This window comes from Oncorhynchus clarkii, chromosome 14, assembly GCF_045791955.1.
Source record: "Oncorhynchus clarkii lewisi isolate Uvic-CL-2024 chromosome 14, UVic_Ocla_1.0, whole genome shotgun sequence".
In the NCBI taxonomy this organism is placed as follows: Eukaryota; Metazoa; Chordata; class Actinopteri; order Salmoniformes; family Salmonidae; genus Oncorhynchus; species Oncorhynchus clarkii.
Window position 1 is genome coordinate 23,030,925 of NC_092160.1, and position 17,598 is coordinate 23,048,522.

General features: G+C 44.2%; 1 protein-coding gene across 1 annotated transcript; it reads right to left on the reverse strand.

Annotated features, from left to right (window-relative positions):
• Positions 1 to 286: 286 nt before the first annotated feature.
• Positions 287 to 14,761, reverse strand: LOC139366028 (BEN domain-containing protein 4). The gene is made up of 6 exons (XM_071103107.1): positions 14,180 to 14,761; positions 10,201 to 10,797; positions 9,129 to 9,220; positions 4,404 to 4,490; positions 2,827 to 3,067; positions 287 to 1,108 (listed from the first exon to the last, which is right to left on the reverse strand). Exons 1-6 carry the CDS (start codon positions 14,691 to 14,693, stop codon positions 876 to 878), a joined length of 1,764 nt encoding a protein of 587 aa, XP_070959208.1. The 5' UTR covers positions 14,694 to 14,761; the 3' UTR covers positions 287 to 875.
• Positions 14,762 to 17,598: the final 2,837 nt, after the last annotated feature.

Consider the following 17,598-nt stretch of genomic DNA (forward strand, 5'->3'; position numbering starts at 1 on the left):
AAGGAAGACTGAGGGAAAACTAGCGTTGTACTCTTACAAACAGTTGAATATGAATTGTACAACATCCTGCTGCTTTCATGTAACTTAATAAATGCATATTACAACGTTGGAACATTTGAGCAGAACCCCGCCCCCCCCCCCAAGAAAATAAGCCCCAAAAACAGCTGTTTTAGAATGTTCAATGGGGAGACTATTTCCTCTTGAATGTTGTTTGAATGTTATTTTCCTGCCCTGCTCTGTAGCATTACGGAAGAAGAGCAGGTTAGTACCAGTTGGTTCGGCCTACAGTTCTAACATTCTCATCCTCATTGTCTTACGTCAGATAGCGTTAGTTTCGTCTGAACCAGTGTTATGATACTGATGACTTATCACCACAGATGGTCTGTTTAGGATTCTACTGTTGTGGCTTGATGGAGTAGGCCTACATCGCCATCTAGTGGGCGTGTCGGGGACAACAGTTGTTTACAACTAGCATTGTAGCTAAGACTAACTCTAACCCTTTTCCTAACCTGCCACATTAATTATCCTAACCTGCACGCTAATTATCCTAACCTGCTATGTAAACAAACCATCTGTGGTGACAAATCAGCAGCATCACCACCTCGGTTGAGGGACTAACATCGCGTAGGAGTGACGCCACATGTTAGAAGACAGTGGTCAGGATTAAATCCAAGTCGCGTTGTAGAGCAGCACCCTAGACAGCCAACAATGTGCCTTTTAAAGGTCATTTACGCTTGAGCCAACATTTGCAGCGTTCACCATGAATGCGATCTCTGTGAAATTGCCTTTAAAAAGGCGCACTGTCGGCTGTCTAGTGTGCTTCTCAATAACGCACCTTGGATTGAATCCTGACCAAGGCTTTATTCCTTCTCCTTTCAATCCCCCAGGCCATTGTGAGAGCCCTTCAGGTACACTTCATCCTGTGACAGGGGCCCGTCGTAAGCCTCCATGTAAAGACTGCTAGTGCTACTGCCACTGCTGCCCAGGAAGGTGCCCACGGCCCGACCCTGGCGCGCATGGCCCACCGCGTCGCTGAACACCTTGTTGATCTGCTCCTCAGAAGGCATCCACCAGTCCGGGTTAGAGGCACAGTGCATTCGGATAAACTCTGAGGAGTACAAGTAAATATTTGTTATGATTAGAAAAACAAACTGCACACAATTTGATGTTGCCAACATCTGTTCACCAATCTCTTTAGTAGCATACATGTTGCTGTAGTACCCATCTCTTTAGTAGCATACATGTTGCTGTAGTACCCATCTCTTTAGTAGCATACATGTTGCTGTAGTACCCATCTCTTTAGTAGCATACATGTTGCTGTAGTACCCATCTCTTTAGTAGCATACATGTTGCTGTAGTACCCATCTCTTTAGTAGCATACATGTTGCTGTAGTACCCATCTCTTTAATAGCATACATGTTGCTGTAGTACCCATCTCTTTAGTAGCATACATGTTGCTGTAGTACCCATCTCTTTAATAGCATACATGTTGCTGTAGTACCCATCTCTTTAGTAGCATACATGTTGCTGTAGTACCCATCTCTTTAATAGCATACATGTTGCTGTAGTACCCATCTCTTTAGTAGCATACATGTTGCTGTAGTACCCATCTCTTTACATACATGTTGCTGTAGTACCCATCTCTTTAATAGCATACATGTTGCTGTAGTACCCATCTCTTTAGTAGCATACATGTTGCTGTAGTACCCATCTCTTTAGTAGCATACATGTTGCTGTAGTACCCATGTCTTTAGTAGCATACATGTTGCTGTAGTACCCATCTCTTTAGTAGCATACATGTTGTAGTACTGTAGTACATGTTGCTGTAGTACCCATGTCTTTAGTAGCATACATGTTGCTGTAGTACCCATCTCTTTAATAGCATACCATCTCTTTAATAGCATACATGTTGCTGTAGTACCCATCTCTTTAGTAGCATACATGTTGCTGTAGTACCCATCTCTTTAGTAGCATACATGTTGCTGTAGTACCCATCTCTTTAGTAGCATACATGTTGCTGTAGTACCCATCTCTTTAGTAGCATACATGTTGCTGTAGTACCCATCTCTTTAGTAGCATACATGTTGCTGTAGTACCCATCTCTTTAGTAGCATACATGTTGCTGTAGTACCCATCTCTTTAATAGCATACATGTTGCTGTAGTACCCATCTCTTTAGTAGCATACATGTTGCTGTAGTACCCATCTCTTTAATAGCATACGTTTTGCTGTAGTTCCCATCTCTTTAGTAGCATACATGTTGCTGTAGTACCCATCTCTTTAGTAGCATACATGTTGCTGTAGTACCCATCTCTTTAATAGCATACGTTTTGCTGTAGTTCCCATCTCTTTAATAGCATACATGTTGCTGTAGTACCCATCTCTTTAGTAGCATACATGTTGCTGTAGTACCCATCTCTTTAGTAGCATACATGTTGCTGTAGTACCCATCTCTTTAGTAGCATACATGTTGCTGTAGTACCCATCTCTTTAGTAGCATACATGTTGCTGTAGTACCCATCTCTTTAGTAGCATACATGTTGCTGTAGTACCCATCTCTTTAGTAGCATACATGTTGCTGTAGTACCCATCTCTTTAATAGCATACATGTTGCTGTAGTACCCATCTCTTTAGTAGCATACATGTTGCTGTAGTACCCATCTCTTTAATAGCATACATGTTGCTGTAGTACCCATCTCTTTAGTAGCATACATGTTGCTGTAGTACCCATCTCTTTAATAGCATACATGTTGCTGTAGTACCCATCTCTTTAGTAGCATACATGTTGCTGTAGTACCCATCTCTTTAGTAGAGATGCCGCCAGTACCTCTGAGGCAGGTGACTTTGACGGGGTTGAGGGGCCGTCTCTCCGGCCCAGGCTCTCCTGAGTGAACTGAGCGTTTCCTCTTGCCCAGGCCGCACGAGTACTTGAGCTCGTCCGTAGTGAAGACGAAGCGGATCAGGTAGCGCAGCAGCCGCCGGCCATCTTTCTTGGACGAGTTGACTGCCTCGTCCCACTGCTTGTTGGTGATGAAGAGGGGGTAGTTCCCCAGGAGCTGTTTACTGCCCTGAGGAGGGGTATGAAGAAGTGAAGAGGGTGAGAATGACAGGAGGTAGGTGAGGGAAGGACGGCTCATAATAATGGCTGGAATGGAATGGTATAAAAACATGTTTTTGATGTGTTTGATACCATTCCATTTATTCAGTTTCAGCCATTACTATGAACCTGTTCCCCCCATTTAAATTTCCACAAACCACAACTGGTGAGAATGGAACGGCTTAGTTATGAGCTCTGAGTACCCTGCCATAGAGCCACCAGGGTTGGGGCCAATTCCATTTCAGTTCCGCCAATTCAGAAAGTCAACTGAAATTCCTTTTCCATTTTTTTCCTCATTGAAAAGCAATGAAACGAAAAAGGAAAATTGGAATTGGATTACAGTTGATTGACTGAATTGAAATGGAATTGACCCCAACCCTGAGGGGCACTAGCAGGGTATTGAAAAGTGCATTCAAGCTGTCAAAGCATTCAGAAGAAGTGCAGTCATTCATGTGTTATAACAAGGTTGTTAACTTCATGCTCAATATGTGATGGAGAACTATGATATATTTTTAGTTAGTCTAGTTTCTCAAATAAATCTAAAGCATTAATTGTGCTATACACCTGATACCAACAATAACCCGTTCCTATCGTTGTAAACCCATTGCCCCATAGAACAAGAAGTTATTGCCAGATGTAACTGCAATGTTGAGGAAAAGGCGGTGGTGGTGTCCATTAACTTTTTCTCCATTTAACAGAACCTATTTTTATCTTGTTATGCAACACTGTTGCAAGATGATATTTTCACATCCTTAATAGAGAAGCTGATTTGAATGGCAGTTTCACATCTTGTGCCACTAGTTTCGGTTTTATCTATAAAGCTGCTGTGCAACTGAGTTGAACATGACTCAAAGGGAGTCAGTGACAACATCCCCAAAAATCTATATATCCACTCCCCTATTTAACTGGGCTTTTAAATGATTGTTTACTCCAAAATCAAAGTGTGTTAGACTCTCAGAGAGGAGTCCAAGCCCAATGCCATTTGTTGTGTAGGTCTAGCTATATGCTTGATTAAAACATGAATGGGAAAGATAGGCCCCAGTTAATTTCACATTTTAAATGGATCTATATAACAGATTGTGAAACTTTTTCTAATAATGGACTACTTTTGAGGTCTCAAAATGTCTGACAAACTAGGATGGGGGTGGGGACGACAACGCTTCTCATGCTTCTCATGCCGAGAAAGCCACCAAGGTGAGTAGGTGATATTTAAGGCACATTAGAGTAAGGCACATTAGAAAGACACAAACTAAGTGAGGGGTCATTCCGTTACATACAGTAAGAAAACACATCTTGAAAACACAAACCTCATATAATGTTTTCTGTTCTTCTTCCTGTAGAGATAGAGCGCTCTTTAGATCTAAAAGTTCACCCTGGTGTCTTATTTTGCATCTCTCATGTAACAGCTATAATATACACATTGGCCGTGTCCGAATACCCGTACTAAGCTTCTAAATAGTAGACATTTTGAGTATGCAAAAATAGAAAGTTTTATGGTATGTGAAATTTCAGAAATGTATTATGCTACATAAAGCATGTCATACTGTACTCACTTCGGCTTTTCTGAAATTAGTATGGCTGGGGTCCTCCCTGGGTCAGCCCTAGCCCTCCCTGACCCTTTCCACCCATCTCCCTGTGGCAGGGAGCTGGCTGGATGGAGTTGCGTCCCCTGGCGGCCTTGGCAGGGTTTGCTCCGACTCCCCTCCCTGGGGGTCGCCCCCAGCCATACCTGGCCCTCTGGAGCTATCTCTCATTCAATTCATTGAAGCCCAGGTAAATGGTTGGAGTGACGAGGACTCTCTTGGAATTCATGATTCACCTGAGAGGGCCCCTGTCAGCCGGCTTCTAAATGGTTCCTCGCTCCCCACGTGGATTGGCCTCCATCGGTGGAGGCACTTTCGGAGACGGTTCACCTTTGGTGACTCTAGATAACTTTGAGCCGATCGAGCGCCCTTTGTGGCGGTGACGCTCCAATAGCGTATCTTAAAGTTGCTGCAGTTAAAAAGCCTATAGTTGGATCTTGGGACCGCCTGTCCCAGCCCCTGCTTCTTGGTGCTCCCTTGATGCGCTTAATTGAATGTCCTGTGTGGTCCAAAGCGTTGACTTTGAAAACATTTGTGTTCAAAGTAGGCCCGGTCACTTGAATACCTCAGCTAGGATTAATGGAATAGGACTTTGGTTCTATTTTTGTGGGTTTTTCTTCTGAACTGGGGCCATGATTAAGAGGGACGGACGGGGGGCATTCGTATTGTGCCGCTAGAGGTGAAATTCTTGGACCGGTGCAAGACGGACAAAAGTGAAAGCTTTTGCCAAGAATGTTTTCATTAATCAAGAACAAAAGTTAGCGGTCCGAAGACAATCAGATACCTTTGTATTTCCGACCCCCCAAAAAATGGTATGTCACTCCAGGGGCTCATCAAACAGAGTAAAAAACAATGTACACCCCTAGCCATGGTATTTGTGGACTTTGTGAAGGCTTTCGACTCGGCATTGCATGAGCACCTTCTGGGTGTTCTTGGGTAAAGGGGCCTTGACCGGCACATCATGGAGTTGATCGGGAGCATCTATGAGAACAGCGTAACAAGGGTCACTCTCGATGGAGTGAAATCTTTGATGATTGACATGTTGGTCCGGGTTAAGCAATACGATCCAAGGTCGCAGCTGCTGTTCAGTCCAGACACTCGAACGCCAGGGCTCTGGGGTCGGGCCAGAAGGCCGCCAGACTACCACTTTAGTTTTTGCCGATGACTTGGTACTGTTGAACAGCTCGGTGAAAGGTATGGGAAAAAAACATGGCAATTCTGGAACAATATTGCCAACTGATGGAGTTGAGAGTTCAACCCAGAAAGTGCCACAGTTTCTTAATTGAGAAAGGTGGTAATGACAAGGGCAAGTCCTCATTCAAGGTTAATGACTGTTTATCCTGGAAACTGAATGGAGAGGACTTGCACTTAATTGGGCCTGAGGAATCCTAAAAATATCTTGGAATGCAAGTGAACCCGTGGGCAGGCATTGTTAAACCGAAACTGATCGGGCTACTTCGTGACTGGATATGCAAGATCGGATGGGCGGTGAGAAAACCTTCTCAGAAGGTCTTTCACTGTCCCGAGGCTAATCTACAGAGCTGACCACAGCAACCTAAAGGGGGTCGACCTGACCAAAATAGATGGAATGATAAGAACCGCTGTGAAAGAATGGCTCCCCCACCCATGAGCACATGTAACGGGTTGCTCTATGTGAAACACTGATACGGGGGTCTAGGTATCGTGAAGCTGGCCCCCCAGATTACATCGATCCAGGCCAGAAGGATCCACCGGCAGATGAGGGAATATGGCTGCAAGCCGGTGAGAGCGACACAAAGATGCCCTCCATCGACAACAACACAACTGGCTTAGTGACGCTGCATTTCCCAATACCGTGTGATTGGAGGCAGGACGAAATGTGAAAATGGATATGCCTGTCAACTCAAGGTGTGGGGACGCAGGCCTTTGGCAGTGATAAGATCAGCAAAACTAGGCTTACCTCCTCAGTGGGATTCGGCCAGTATAACAATGGACTGAAGTTGAGGGCAAATGTCTATCCTACTCAGGAGATGTTCAAAAGGGGAAGAACGGAGAAGGATTCCTCTTGGAGGCACTTTCCAGCCCTGTATGAATCTTGCTGACATATACTGGGTCGATGCCAGTTGATCCAAGGAGCCCGCATAAATAGGCACAACAGGGTGTGTGACCTATCAGTAACGGAAGCCGAAAGCAACGGATGGAACGTTATCAAGGAGATACATATCTCCACGCTGGATGGGAGACTAAGGAAACCAGACTTGATATTTGTGAAAAATGCTGCCGCTTTGGTGGTTGACATTACAATGCGATACGAAGACGTCGTTGACACCGTCAAGGTGGCTATATCGGAAAAGATTGCATACTACATCACTGTTGCTGCATCAATCATTAACAAGCTGCTGGGAGTCGATAGGGTCACCTTGTTTGGCTTCTCGAGAGGGGCCCTGAGCAAGTGGCCTACTCCTAACGATTAAGTATTGCTAGCCATGGGACTATCTTGGTCTTGAAGGGCGGACTTCGCAAAGCTGGAAAAACAAAGAGTCCTGCTCTACTCCATAGATCTGCTGAGAGATGTCAATCGTGTAGATCGGCTCGACGAAGAGGCACAGAGTGATGAAGGTGTTTAAACCACATCAGGCAAGTGGGTCTGATATTCCTCCCTACTCCATAGAAGGAAAACCCTAACCGTGGTCGGGAGTCCACTTATGTGTCCGTCAGAGCATGGTGGAATACAAGGGTTGGCCGGGACAAGATCCGATAATAAGGGTAACTGACCCGGGCTATGTGTCCATTAGTGATTAACATGGGTAACTGGGATCCCGAGACTGTTTTAACAGAGTTGGTCCCCGTTAAGATATAGTACCTTGATGCTTAAACTATTTCCACTCTTTATCTCCCCCGTTATTCATGATCGATCTGTATAATCATCAACTTGATTTAGCCAAATATAGGATATATTTATTATATGAAATATTCTGTCATTCATTGAAGGAGGTTATCTAGCAAGCTTAGCAACTTTGTTCATTTGACTTTTGTTGGACTGCTATTACAAAGTTTGTATGATTCGACAACGCTATACGAGGGGTGCACTCCGTGTGTCCTAATTTAGATCTGTGTCCAGTTAGCCGACTGCTGAAATTCTCTGAATTAATTGAGGAACATTATGAACGGCCTGTTTTGCTATTCAAAACAATGTTGTAGGCGATCAAAGATAGTTCCTCTATCATTACTGAATATCAGTTTAATTTGCCCTGAAATCAAGGTGACAAGGTGGCGCAGCGACAATCTTATTTGCGGAGAACCCTGGCATAGTGACCATATTTTAGTTTTACATGCTTTAAATGGGCACTTCTGATTTTTGCCATATTTCCCGGACTCTCTGGATAAATATGAATTATTCTCGGTATTGAAACAGGCAAATATGAATCCCTCCATGGAACAGAGTCCTGCAGGGGTTAACGGCTAGGTTGAACTCACCTGGCCCCTGGATCAGCCTAAATGTACTGTATGTCAAAGTCAAGAAATTCAAAGTGTAGCTATGGGACCGGCCTCGCCCAATAAATATCAAAGGGAAGAGGGGACTCAGAGGACCATGCACACAGAAGGCAGTAAACACTGGATGACACGATAAGTGCCGTCCTCTCGCAACACACATCCAGTACAGTAACAAGTATCACAAACACACTCACACTGGCAAACCACACAGTCTTACACTTTCATATATTGGCCGAGGGCGCTACCATCCAATTCCTAGCCAAATAATCCCTCTTGTGTTGCCTTAGGTGTTCTCAAGTGCCGGACAGAAACAAGCAGTGAAGATAATACTGATTACCGCTCACCCCAGCTGAAGCACGCCGGTTAGTAGTGTCTGCCCTTGGCTCTCTCTTCTCCAGGGAAGTAATGCGTAGCACATTGATGACTAGACAGGGCGACTGACAGCCAGTCTGGAAGCCAGAAAAGGATCAGAACTACACTGACATGTGGCTAAACCGAATGACAAGCCTCGTTTAGCCAGTGCTCCTCATCTCAAAGTGAAGAAATTCAATGAAGCGGGTAAACGGTGGGCAACTTTGAGCCTCTTTAGGTAGCCAACTAGTTACCAGATACACGGCTGGACCCCTAGCCCACTCCCGAGAGCCCCTGGCCATTGACTCCCTGTCAAAATTAATGAATGGCGGGAAACATTGCAATTGCACATTAGATGACGCTTTCTCAGAATGGATGAGCTTAGTATGTTGATATTTGCACGTACTGCATTAGTTTTTTACTGAACAATACGTTCTAAATATAGTATGTAGTACAATTAATACACAGTATGCAGTAAGCAAGACAGATTTCAGACACGGCCAGTATGACTAGTGATAAAACATAAAAAGGTACAGTACAGTACCTGACAGAAACTGGAACAGACCAAGAGTATTTCTTTCTAGAAAGACACAGTCTGTGTTTTGAGACAAACTGATTTCTTGCCTCTGTTAGTTGTTCCTCTGCCATGGGTTGTATAAACTGGTCATGGTGCTGGAGAACAGTCTTGAAGAAGTCCAGCACATTCTGGCAGGGAGCTGGAAGGAAATCAGGGTTATAAAAGCCATCAAAAATATTTGATTGAAGACACAGAAAGAATGTGATATATAAATTGAGTCCGGGGTGTCTAACTCTAAGTCGCTCTAGATAAGAGCATCTGCTTAATGACTAAAATGTCAAATACAGCCTCCCCCGAAATGATTGGGACAGTGACACGTTTTGGCTCTGTACTCCAGCACTTTGGATTTTAAATGATACAATGACTATTGACTATTGAGGTTAAAGTGCAGGCTGTCAGCTTTAATTTGATGGTATTTTGATCCATATCAGGTAAACCATTTACAAATTAAAACAGTTTTTGTACATAGTCCCCCAATTTTAGGGAACCAAAGGTATTGGGACAAATTCACTTCACTTTTCTCTCCAAAGTTTCTTATTTTATTTATTTTTATTGACCCTTTATTTAACTAGGCAAGTCAGTTAAGAACACATTCTTATTTACAATGACGGCCTACCCCAGCCAAACCCAAACCCTAACCCTAACCCTGACGACACTGGGCCAAATGTGTGCCGCCCTATGGGACTCCCAATCACGACCGGTTGTGATACAGCCTGGAATCGAACCAGGGTCTGTAGTGACGCCTCTAGCACTGAGATAAAGTGCCTTAGACTGCTGCGCCACTCGGGAGCCCAGAAAAGTGCTGGAGTACAGAACCAAAACAACAACAAAAAAATTCCAGAGGGCACTGTAAATCTTGAACTTTACATAAAAAGTTAGATTACTACACCACATGGTTACCCCCCTCATTTGGCACTGTGTCATTATTGTGACCTGCTATGTCAAGTCACAGGGTAAAGACCCAAATCCACAGAGTTGTCTTGGGCAGCAAAATTAGCACATCGTCTCACTTGAGGCTTTTACGGGTGACAGCATTCTATAGTATCCACATACCAAGTCACAATCTCACAAGAATCTGCCTTTACTGGGTTCTATGATCCTGAAACCCCGGTACTGTACCCGGTATGTTGTCCATCTTGTTGCGCAGCTCTTCGTTCTCCTGCTGCAGACACAGTACCTCCTGCTCCAGCTCCACACAGCGAGGGCAGCAGCTCTCCTCCTCCTCCTCTTCCTCCTCCGGCAGGGTGGACGAGGGGTGGCCATACGAATCTGAGGGGGCCGGGGAGTTCCAGCCCCCCAGGTTGTGGCCCGGCGACCCCCCAGACTCGGGCTCAGCTGGTGGGCATCGCTCTCCCTCGAGGCCCGGGCCCGGGTGGGGCTGCTGGTTCCCGGTGAGCAGATAGCTCTGGAGGGACTCAGTGAAAATGCGCAGGAAGGCAGATGTTTGTTGTTGGCTCCAGTGGCTGTGCTGGGCTTCGTCATCAGGGTCGACGGTGGCGCTCTCGTCAAGACGTGGCGTGCCCAGGGTGGGGTAATGACCCCCCTGACCCGCGACTGGCCTTGACTCCGCCCCAGGTCCAGAGAGGCAGCTGTCCTCCTGCTTGATGTGGGAGGAGGGCAGAGGAGCTTGAGGCTCCACAAACCGGCCATTGTTGTTGAGAAGAGTGAGGACCCGGCTACACTGCTGTGCGAAGGCATCCAAGATGAGGCGGTTTTCTAGAGGAACAGAGAGCGAGTAGATAAAGATAGCCAAGACGTTCACTATGACATGAAGGCCAACCAGCATATTTTGGAGTCAACATTTGGGCATCAACACATTTCTACATTTCCACAGTCCTTGATTACTTGGCTTTGAATTGATAGCATGGATTTTTTTTAAACACAGAAGAGCGTGGACTAGATTAGTTGTTCATAATACTACAGTAGGATTGCTTCAGTCTTATCCCTTTCTCAGTCACCTCTACTTGACTCTCAAATTCTATATAAAGGTGTTGGCGTTTCTGCTTCGCTGCTCTGGCTTCCTCCCCTCACCACCCTCACTCCCTCTATCTGGCTCTTCCTCTTTCTCTACAAGAGTCATATTTTACCCGAGTACAGGTTCCCTCCATTCAATGGCACTCTTGTACAAGGAAGCTGGTTGAGTCAGACGTCAATATCTAGGCCTACACTAGTCCTTCCCTTGGCATTGTTGCCTGTGCTTGCTCTTTGGGGGTTATAGGCTTTGGTTGCAGTTGAGCACTTTTTGACAAATGCATTTGATTTGATGATATTTGATGCCCCCCTCCTCTTGAGCTTAAATAATCACCCAAGCCAAACAAATGGGGTTATGATGCTACTGAGCTATAATATCATCCATAACAGCTCATAAAAGCAGCTCTCCCTGTGTCCTTCTCCCAGCAGTCTCAGCACATCGGAATGAGATGATCTCGCACATCTCCCCTCTAATGATTACGAATGTGTTGCCTTCACACACAAAGAGACAAGGCAGGTAATTATGAGCGCAGACAGCTACCCACGGCGTCCTCGCTGCAACTGGGCGGGAGGCCCGGCACTCTGGCAGCCGCTGAGACGTGTCTATCGGCCTGGCGCAGATGTGTCGCATTTATTAATATGCGTGCCGTCTTTGTTTACCCGCCGAGATGTATCTGATATCATCCCCCGTGCCTCCGTCCCTCCCACCCGCCCCTCTTCTCTTGCTCCCTGGTAGTGTGCACGGGGAGACAGCCTCATAAAATGTCATTAAATACAACATGCTCCGCAGAGGAAAATTTATGAGCACCATTTATTTTAATCACAACTCTTTGGAAAAGCTTTTAAATGCAATTTGCTTTATTGTGTGTGGATCTCAGGGCTGGCGTCCTTGGGTTCCTCCTTCTGTCTGTGGGATGCAGAATGGGAAAGAAACACCACCTCTGTCAGACTGTCACCTACAGGGAAATGTGCTCTTATCACTCGAATCATTAAATCACATGAATACTTAGTTGTATTGGCTAGCTTTTGTCGTATGGTTAACAAAATATATACCCTTTTTTGTACTATTGCGCCAAACTGACCCAAACTGTGTAAAACTGGGCTTTGAATTGGGTTGTAAATTAAGACAAAATTGGAAGCCCCAGTACCATAGGAGCAGGTTAGTTATAACATAGTGATTGTTCAGGGGAGCCTATAGGCCTACCATAGAGCATGTAATACTGTATGAGGCCTGTACTTTGTCACTGCCCTGGATAATGGCATGAGGTGACATTACAAGTATTATACCAATTTGGCTTAATGCTACAGCACAGTGCTAATACAGTATAAGCTAGATAGTGCTGTGTCAGCGTAACAACAATCTCAGAATACTGAGCTCAACCTCCCCTGCTAGTGGAGTGATAAGGAGATCTATATCTGTGGGGGAAATATGATATCTGTTTAATTTAGTAACAAAACTGCTTCCGGCTCTGGTCAAAGGTAGTGCACTATAATAGGGATATGGTGCCAATTGGGACGCAGATCAAGGTTCCTATAGAAATAGAAGTGTGGTGTATTTCTATGCTTACTCTTCCTTTGAGAAACCAGTTTGCCCGCTTTTGCTCAAAAGCAGTGCACGTCATTACAATGGATATTCACACAGACATAAACACAAACACACTTCAACAACTGCACAACCCTATCACTCATTTGAGCACACACAGACCCTATAGTGGGCCTACTCAGTCATGGCTGCTTATTTTCAGTAGTACATAATATCTATCACAGGAAATTATAGAGAGAGCGGAGATTGATTGAGATATGGGGGGGATCAAATTAAATGTTGTCACACGCAACCAATACAACAGGTGTAGGTAGACCTTACCATGCTTAGAACAAGCCCTTAACAACAATGTAGTTTTTTATAAAATAAGAGTTAAGAAAATATTGACTAAATAAACTAACGTAAAAAAAGTAACACAATAAAATAACAATAACAAGGCTATATATACAGGGGGTACTGGTACAGCGTCAATGTGCGGGGGTACAGGTTAGTTGAGGTAATTGAGGTAATATGTACATGTAGGTGTAACAGTATAACTTTAGACCGTTCCCTCGCCCATACCCGGGCGCGAACCAGGGACCCTCTGCACACATCAACAACAGTCACCCACGAAGCATCGTTACCCATCGCTTCACAAAAGCCGTGGCCCTTGCAGAGCAAGGGGAACCACTACTTCAAGGTCTCAGAGCAAGTGACGTCACCGATTGAAACGCTATTTAGCGCGCACCACCGCTAACTAGCTAGCCGTTTCACATCCGTTACATAGGTAGGGGTATCCATTGATAATAAACAGCGAGTAGCAGCAGTGTAAAGTGGATTCACCTGGTTAGTCTAGGACATGGTAAGAGCAGGTGTTCCTAATGTTTTGTACACTTAGTGTATAGTTACTACTCTCTGCTGGACTGATATGCTATTTAGGTTTCATTTGTTGTTCTATGACTATTTCATTAGGCTATCTCTATCATTTTAGCCTACAATACCTCAAATAGGCCTAGGCCCTACTTGTGGTGAATCAATAATTGTCTTTATGCAAAATACAAAAAACCTTAACCTAAAACTGTTGTTTGACAACAAATTTGTGTCATATTGGGTCAACCATGCAAATAGCCTACCTAGTAAGGTCTGGATATGGCTAAATACATACAGCATATTTTAAAATGTGTGTTTTATTACACTCATAGAAAAAAATCTGCCCCCATAGGAGAACCCTTTGAAGAACCATGTTTTGTTCCAGGTTAAACACTTTTGGTTCCAGGTAGAACCCTATTGGGCTCCATGTAGAACCCTTTCCCCAGAGAATTCTACATGGAATCCAAAATAGTTATACCTGGAACCAAAAAGAGTTATACCTGGAACCCAAAAAAATCCTATGAGGACAGCCGAATAAGCTTTTTGGGACCCTTTTTTCTGTGTTGGAAAGGATTGTAATACTAACCAGAGAATGTATTTCTAACAGTGGTTGCATTGCATTTACGCGCACAGGCAACAGGCCTAGACATCCTCTAGTCTAGTCCAACACCTAATTCCTAAAATAAAGGATAAACTTTTCCTAATTTCACTTTCTCAACAAGTTTGAAAACATACCTGAGCTTATCCCGTAAGTGCAATCGGGAGATTCGTGGTTGAGCGCGGCTTTTCCAGGCGAATACGTGGGGTCCTGGCGCACCGCGGTGCCGCTGCCGACCCTCTCCTGGAAGCCAAGTGATGCTGCCGCCACACTCCCCACTGTTGCTGAGGTAGATGTCGCGGCTCTACTGCTGGGCCTGTTATCGCATGGGAAACGCTGTTGCTGCTGCAGCTGCGGTGTCGCGAGATACTGGCTGCTGCTGCTGATGGTGAGGGAGGTTTGGTGGAGCTGCTGCCGCTGTTGCTGATACTGTTGTTGATACGGATGATGGTGATTGAGATTATGATTGTAGTGATGACCGCCTCCGTCTCCCAGCAGCGGGATATCGACCATTGTGGGTCTGTCGAACCGCGCCTTCCCCACCAACCGCTTGTTTGGGAAGGTCTTGAGGCTGCTGTATGGACCCCGCTGCTGACTGCACATCTTTGGGGCGCAGAGACCCTCGTCGGCAGGTTGCATTTCCCCCTCCATCACTGCAAGTTTCAACACGCAGTGGTGACTCGAGCTCGCTCTTGTCGCGTCCTTGTCTGGTGACTGGTTATTTTTTTCGTCACCGTCTCGCTGTCTGGCTCAGTTTCCCCCCCAGTAGTGCACTTTAATATTCAGAGGGTGGGCTAATTTACTGACAAGACACAGCTCCAATCCCCAGACGGGGGGCGCCGCGTTAAAAAGTGATTGTGCCAAGCGGGAAATACAGGCGCGATCTGCACACCTCGCTGTCTGTACATTGTGTCTCTAATCGTCTTCATGAGCATACACAGTTTTAAAGGAAAATGATATCGATGAAACTATAGCGGCCATTTTGCCTCTGAGGACAAGCTGGGTGAAGAGAGAATATGCTACCCCTTCACTATGACAACGGCCTCAAATAAGTGTGTCTCTAAAAATGACAGCTAAAATTAATAGGACAGCCTAATTGGGTTGTGTTTGGCTTTTGGAATGTTTGAAATAACCTACATGAGACCAAACATGGCATGACTGTGTACCTTTACATGTACACCAACAATTCGATATTAAAGTGATTATAGCAGAAGGCCAAGTATGGCATTAGTCATGTAAACCCTTTACTCTGTTTATCTTAATCGCCGTAAGGTCATAATCGAAGTAAGCATACGCCGATTAAAACACCTGGTTTTCTGAGCAATCTTTCGAATTATTAGGACATGTAAACAGTTTAAATCCGCGTTCCATGGGTTTATTTGATCTGCGCATGTGCCTGCACCGGGTAGCACAAGCCTCCCTATGCGCAAGTGAGGTGAGTTCAGAAAAACTGTAAATTTGCGTCTTATAAGTAGTTTCACATACAATCAGTTGTGGAAAAAGTACCCAACAGCCATACTTGAGTAAAAGTAAAGATACCTTGATAGAGAATGACTCAAGAAAAAGTGAAAGTCACCCAGTAAAATACTACCTGAGTAAAAGTCAAAAGTATTTGTTTATAATATATAAATATACTTAAGTATCAAAAGTAAATGTAATTGCTTAAATATACTTAAGTGTCAAAGTAAAAGTATAAATCATTTCAAATTCCTTATATTAGGCAAACTAAACGGCACAATTGTTTTATTTTAATTTAATGTTTTTACATTTACGGAAAGCAAGGGGCATTCCAAAACTCAGACATAATTTACAAACGAAGCAATCGTGTTTCGTGACTCAGCCAGATCAGAAGCAGTAGGAATGAACAGGGATGTTCTCTTCATAAGTGCGTGAATTGGACAATTTTCCTGTCCTGCTAAGCATTCAAAATGTAACGAGTACTTTTGAGTGTCAAGGAAAATGTATGGAGTAAAAGGTACATTATTTTCATTAGGAATGTAGTCCATAAAATGTTTCATAATTCACTAATCAACAGCGTTTCTCATAGGCCTACGTACCATTATTATAAGACAAAACAAATAAAAGAAGGAAATTATACAAAATAAAAGTGTCATTGTTGTTTTCCTTAGATTTACTTTTCTCTCCAAAAAAATATAATGTATAGGCCTACACTCTTAGAAAAAAGGTTCCAAAAGGGTTATTCGGCTGTCCTCGTAGGGAACCCTTTCTGGTTCCAGGTAGAACCCTTGGTGGTTCAAGGTAGCTTCTGTAGAAAGGGTTCACCTGGAACCAAAATGTTTTTTTTCAAAGGGTTCTCCTGTGGGGACAGCCACAGAACCCTTTAAGGTTCTAGACATCACAGTGAGAAGCCATCTGTGTATGCTTTCCTCTTTTATTTTCATTGAACCTTTATTTAACTAGGCAAGTCAGCTAAGAACACATTCTTATTTACAATTACGGCCTACCAAAAGGCCTCCTGCGTGTATGGGGCCTGAGATTTAAAAAATAAAATAAATACAATATATATATATATAGGACAAAACACACATCACAACAAGAGAGACAACACAACACTACACAAAGAGAGACCTAAGACCTAACATAGCAAGGCAGCAACACAGCATGGTAGCAACACAACATGACAACAACATGGTAGCAGCACAAAACACGTTACAAACATTATTGGGCACAGACAACAGCACAAAGGGCAAGAAGCCAAAGACAACGATACATCACACAATGCAGCCACAACTGTCAGTAAGAGTGTCCATAATTGAGTCTTTGAATGAAGAGATTGAGATAAAACTGTCCAGTTTGAGTGTTTGTTGCAGCTCGTTTCAGTCGCTAGCTGCAGCGAACTGAAAAGAAGAGCGACCCAGGGATGTGTGTGCTTTGGGAACCTTTAACAGAATGTGACTGGCAGAACGGGTGTTGCATGTGGAGGACGAGGGCTGCAGTATATATCTCAGATAGGGGGGAGTGGGGCGCTTTTATAAATAAGCATCAACCAGTTGGTCGTGCGACGGGTACACAGAGATGACCAGTTTACAGAGGAGTATAGAGTGCAGTGATGTGTCCTATAAGGAGCATTGGTGGAATATCCGATGGCCGAATGGTAAAGAACATCTAGCCGCTCGAGAGCACCCTATTAATTATGTCTCGGTAATCTAGTATGAGTAGGATGGTCATCTGAATCAGGGTTAGTTTGGCAGCTGCGGTGAAAGAGGAGCGATTACGAGTCTAGATTTAATTTTAGCCTGCAGTTTTGACATGTGCTGAGAGGACAGTGCATCAAGCCTACATTTAGCTATTAGATGTATAGAAGAATATCCATTAACCTCTAGATAGGATAACCAAACCATTAATCGAATAAAGTAATAAATCCAACCTACACAAACGGCAATAAAATAAACTGACAATCAAAGTTTTTGAAGGCCACCAGAGGGCGACACATCAATATAAATTTGGCGATTTAAGGGAAAGTTACAGAGTTGAAGCTCCGCTGCAAACAAAAGACAACTGAAACCTTAACCTGAGCATATACAACTTCCTCTTA

Bases quoted from the DNA above. Each gene is read 5' to 3' on its own strand.
- LOC139366028 (XM_071103107.1), bottom strand. From the start codon at position 14,693: ATGGAGGGGGAAATGCAACCTGCCGACGAGGGTCTCTGCGCCCCAAAG. The intron at 9,221-10,200 runs GTACAGTACCGG...ATTTCCTTCCAG, and splicing joins CAAGATGGACAACATACCGG to CTCCCTGCCAGAATGTGCTG. The intron at 3,068-4,403 runs GTTTGTGTTTTC...ACCCCTCCTCAG, and splicing joins AACAGAAAACATTATATGAG to GGCAGTAAACAGCTCCTGGG.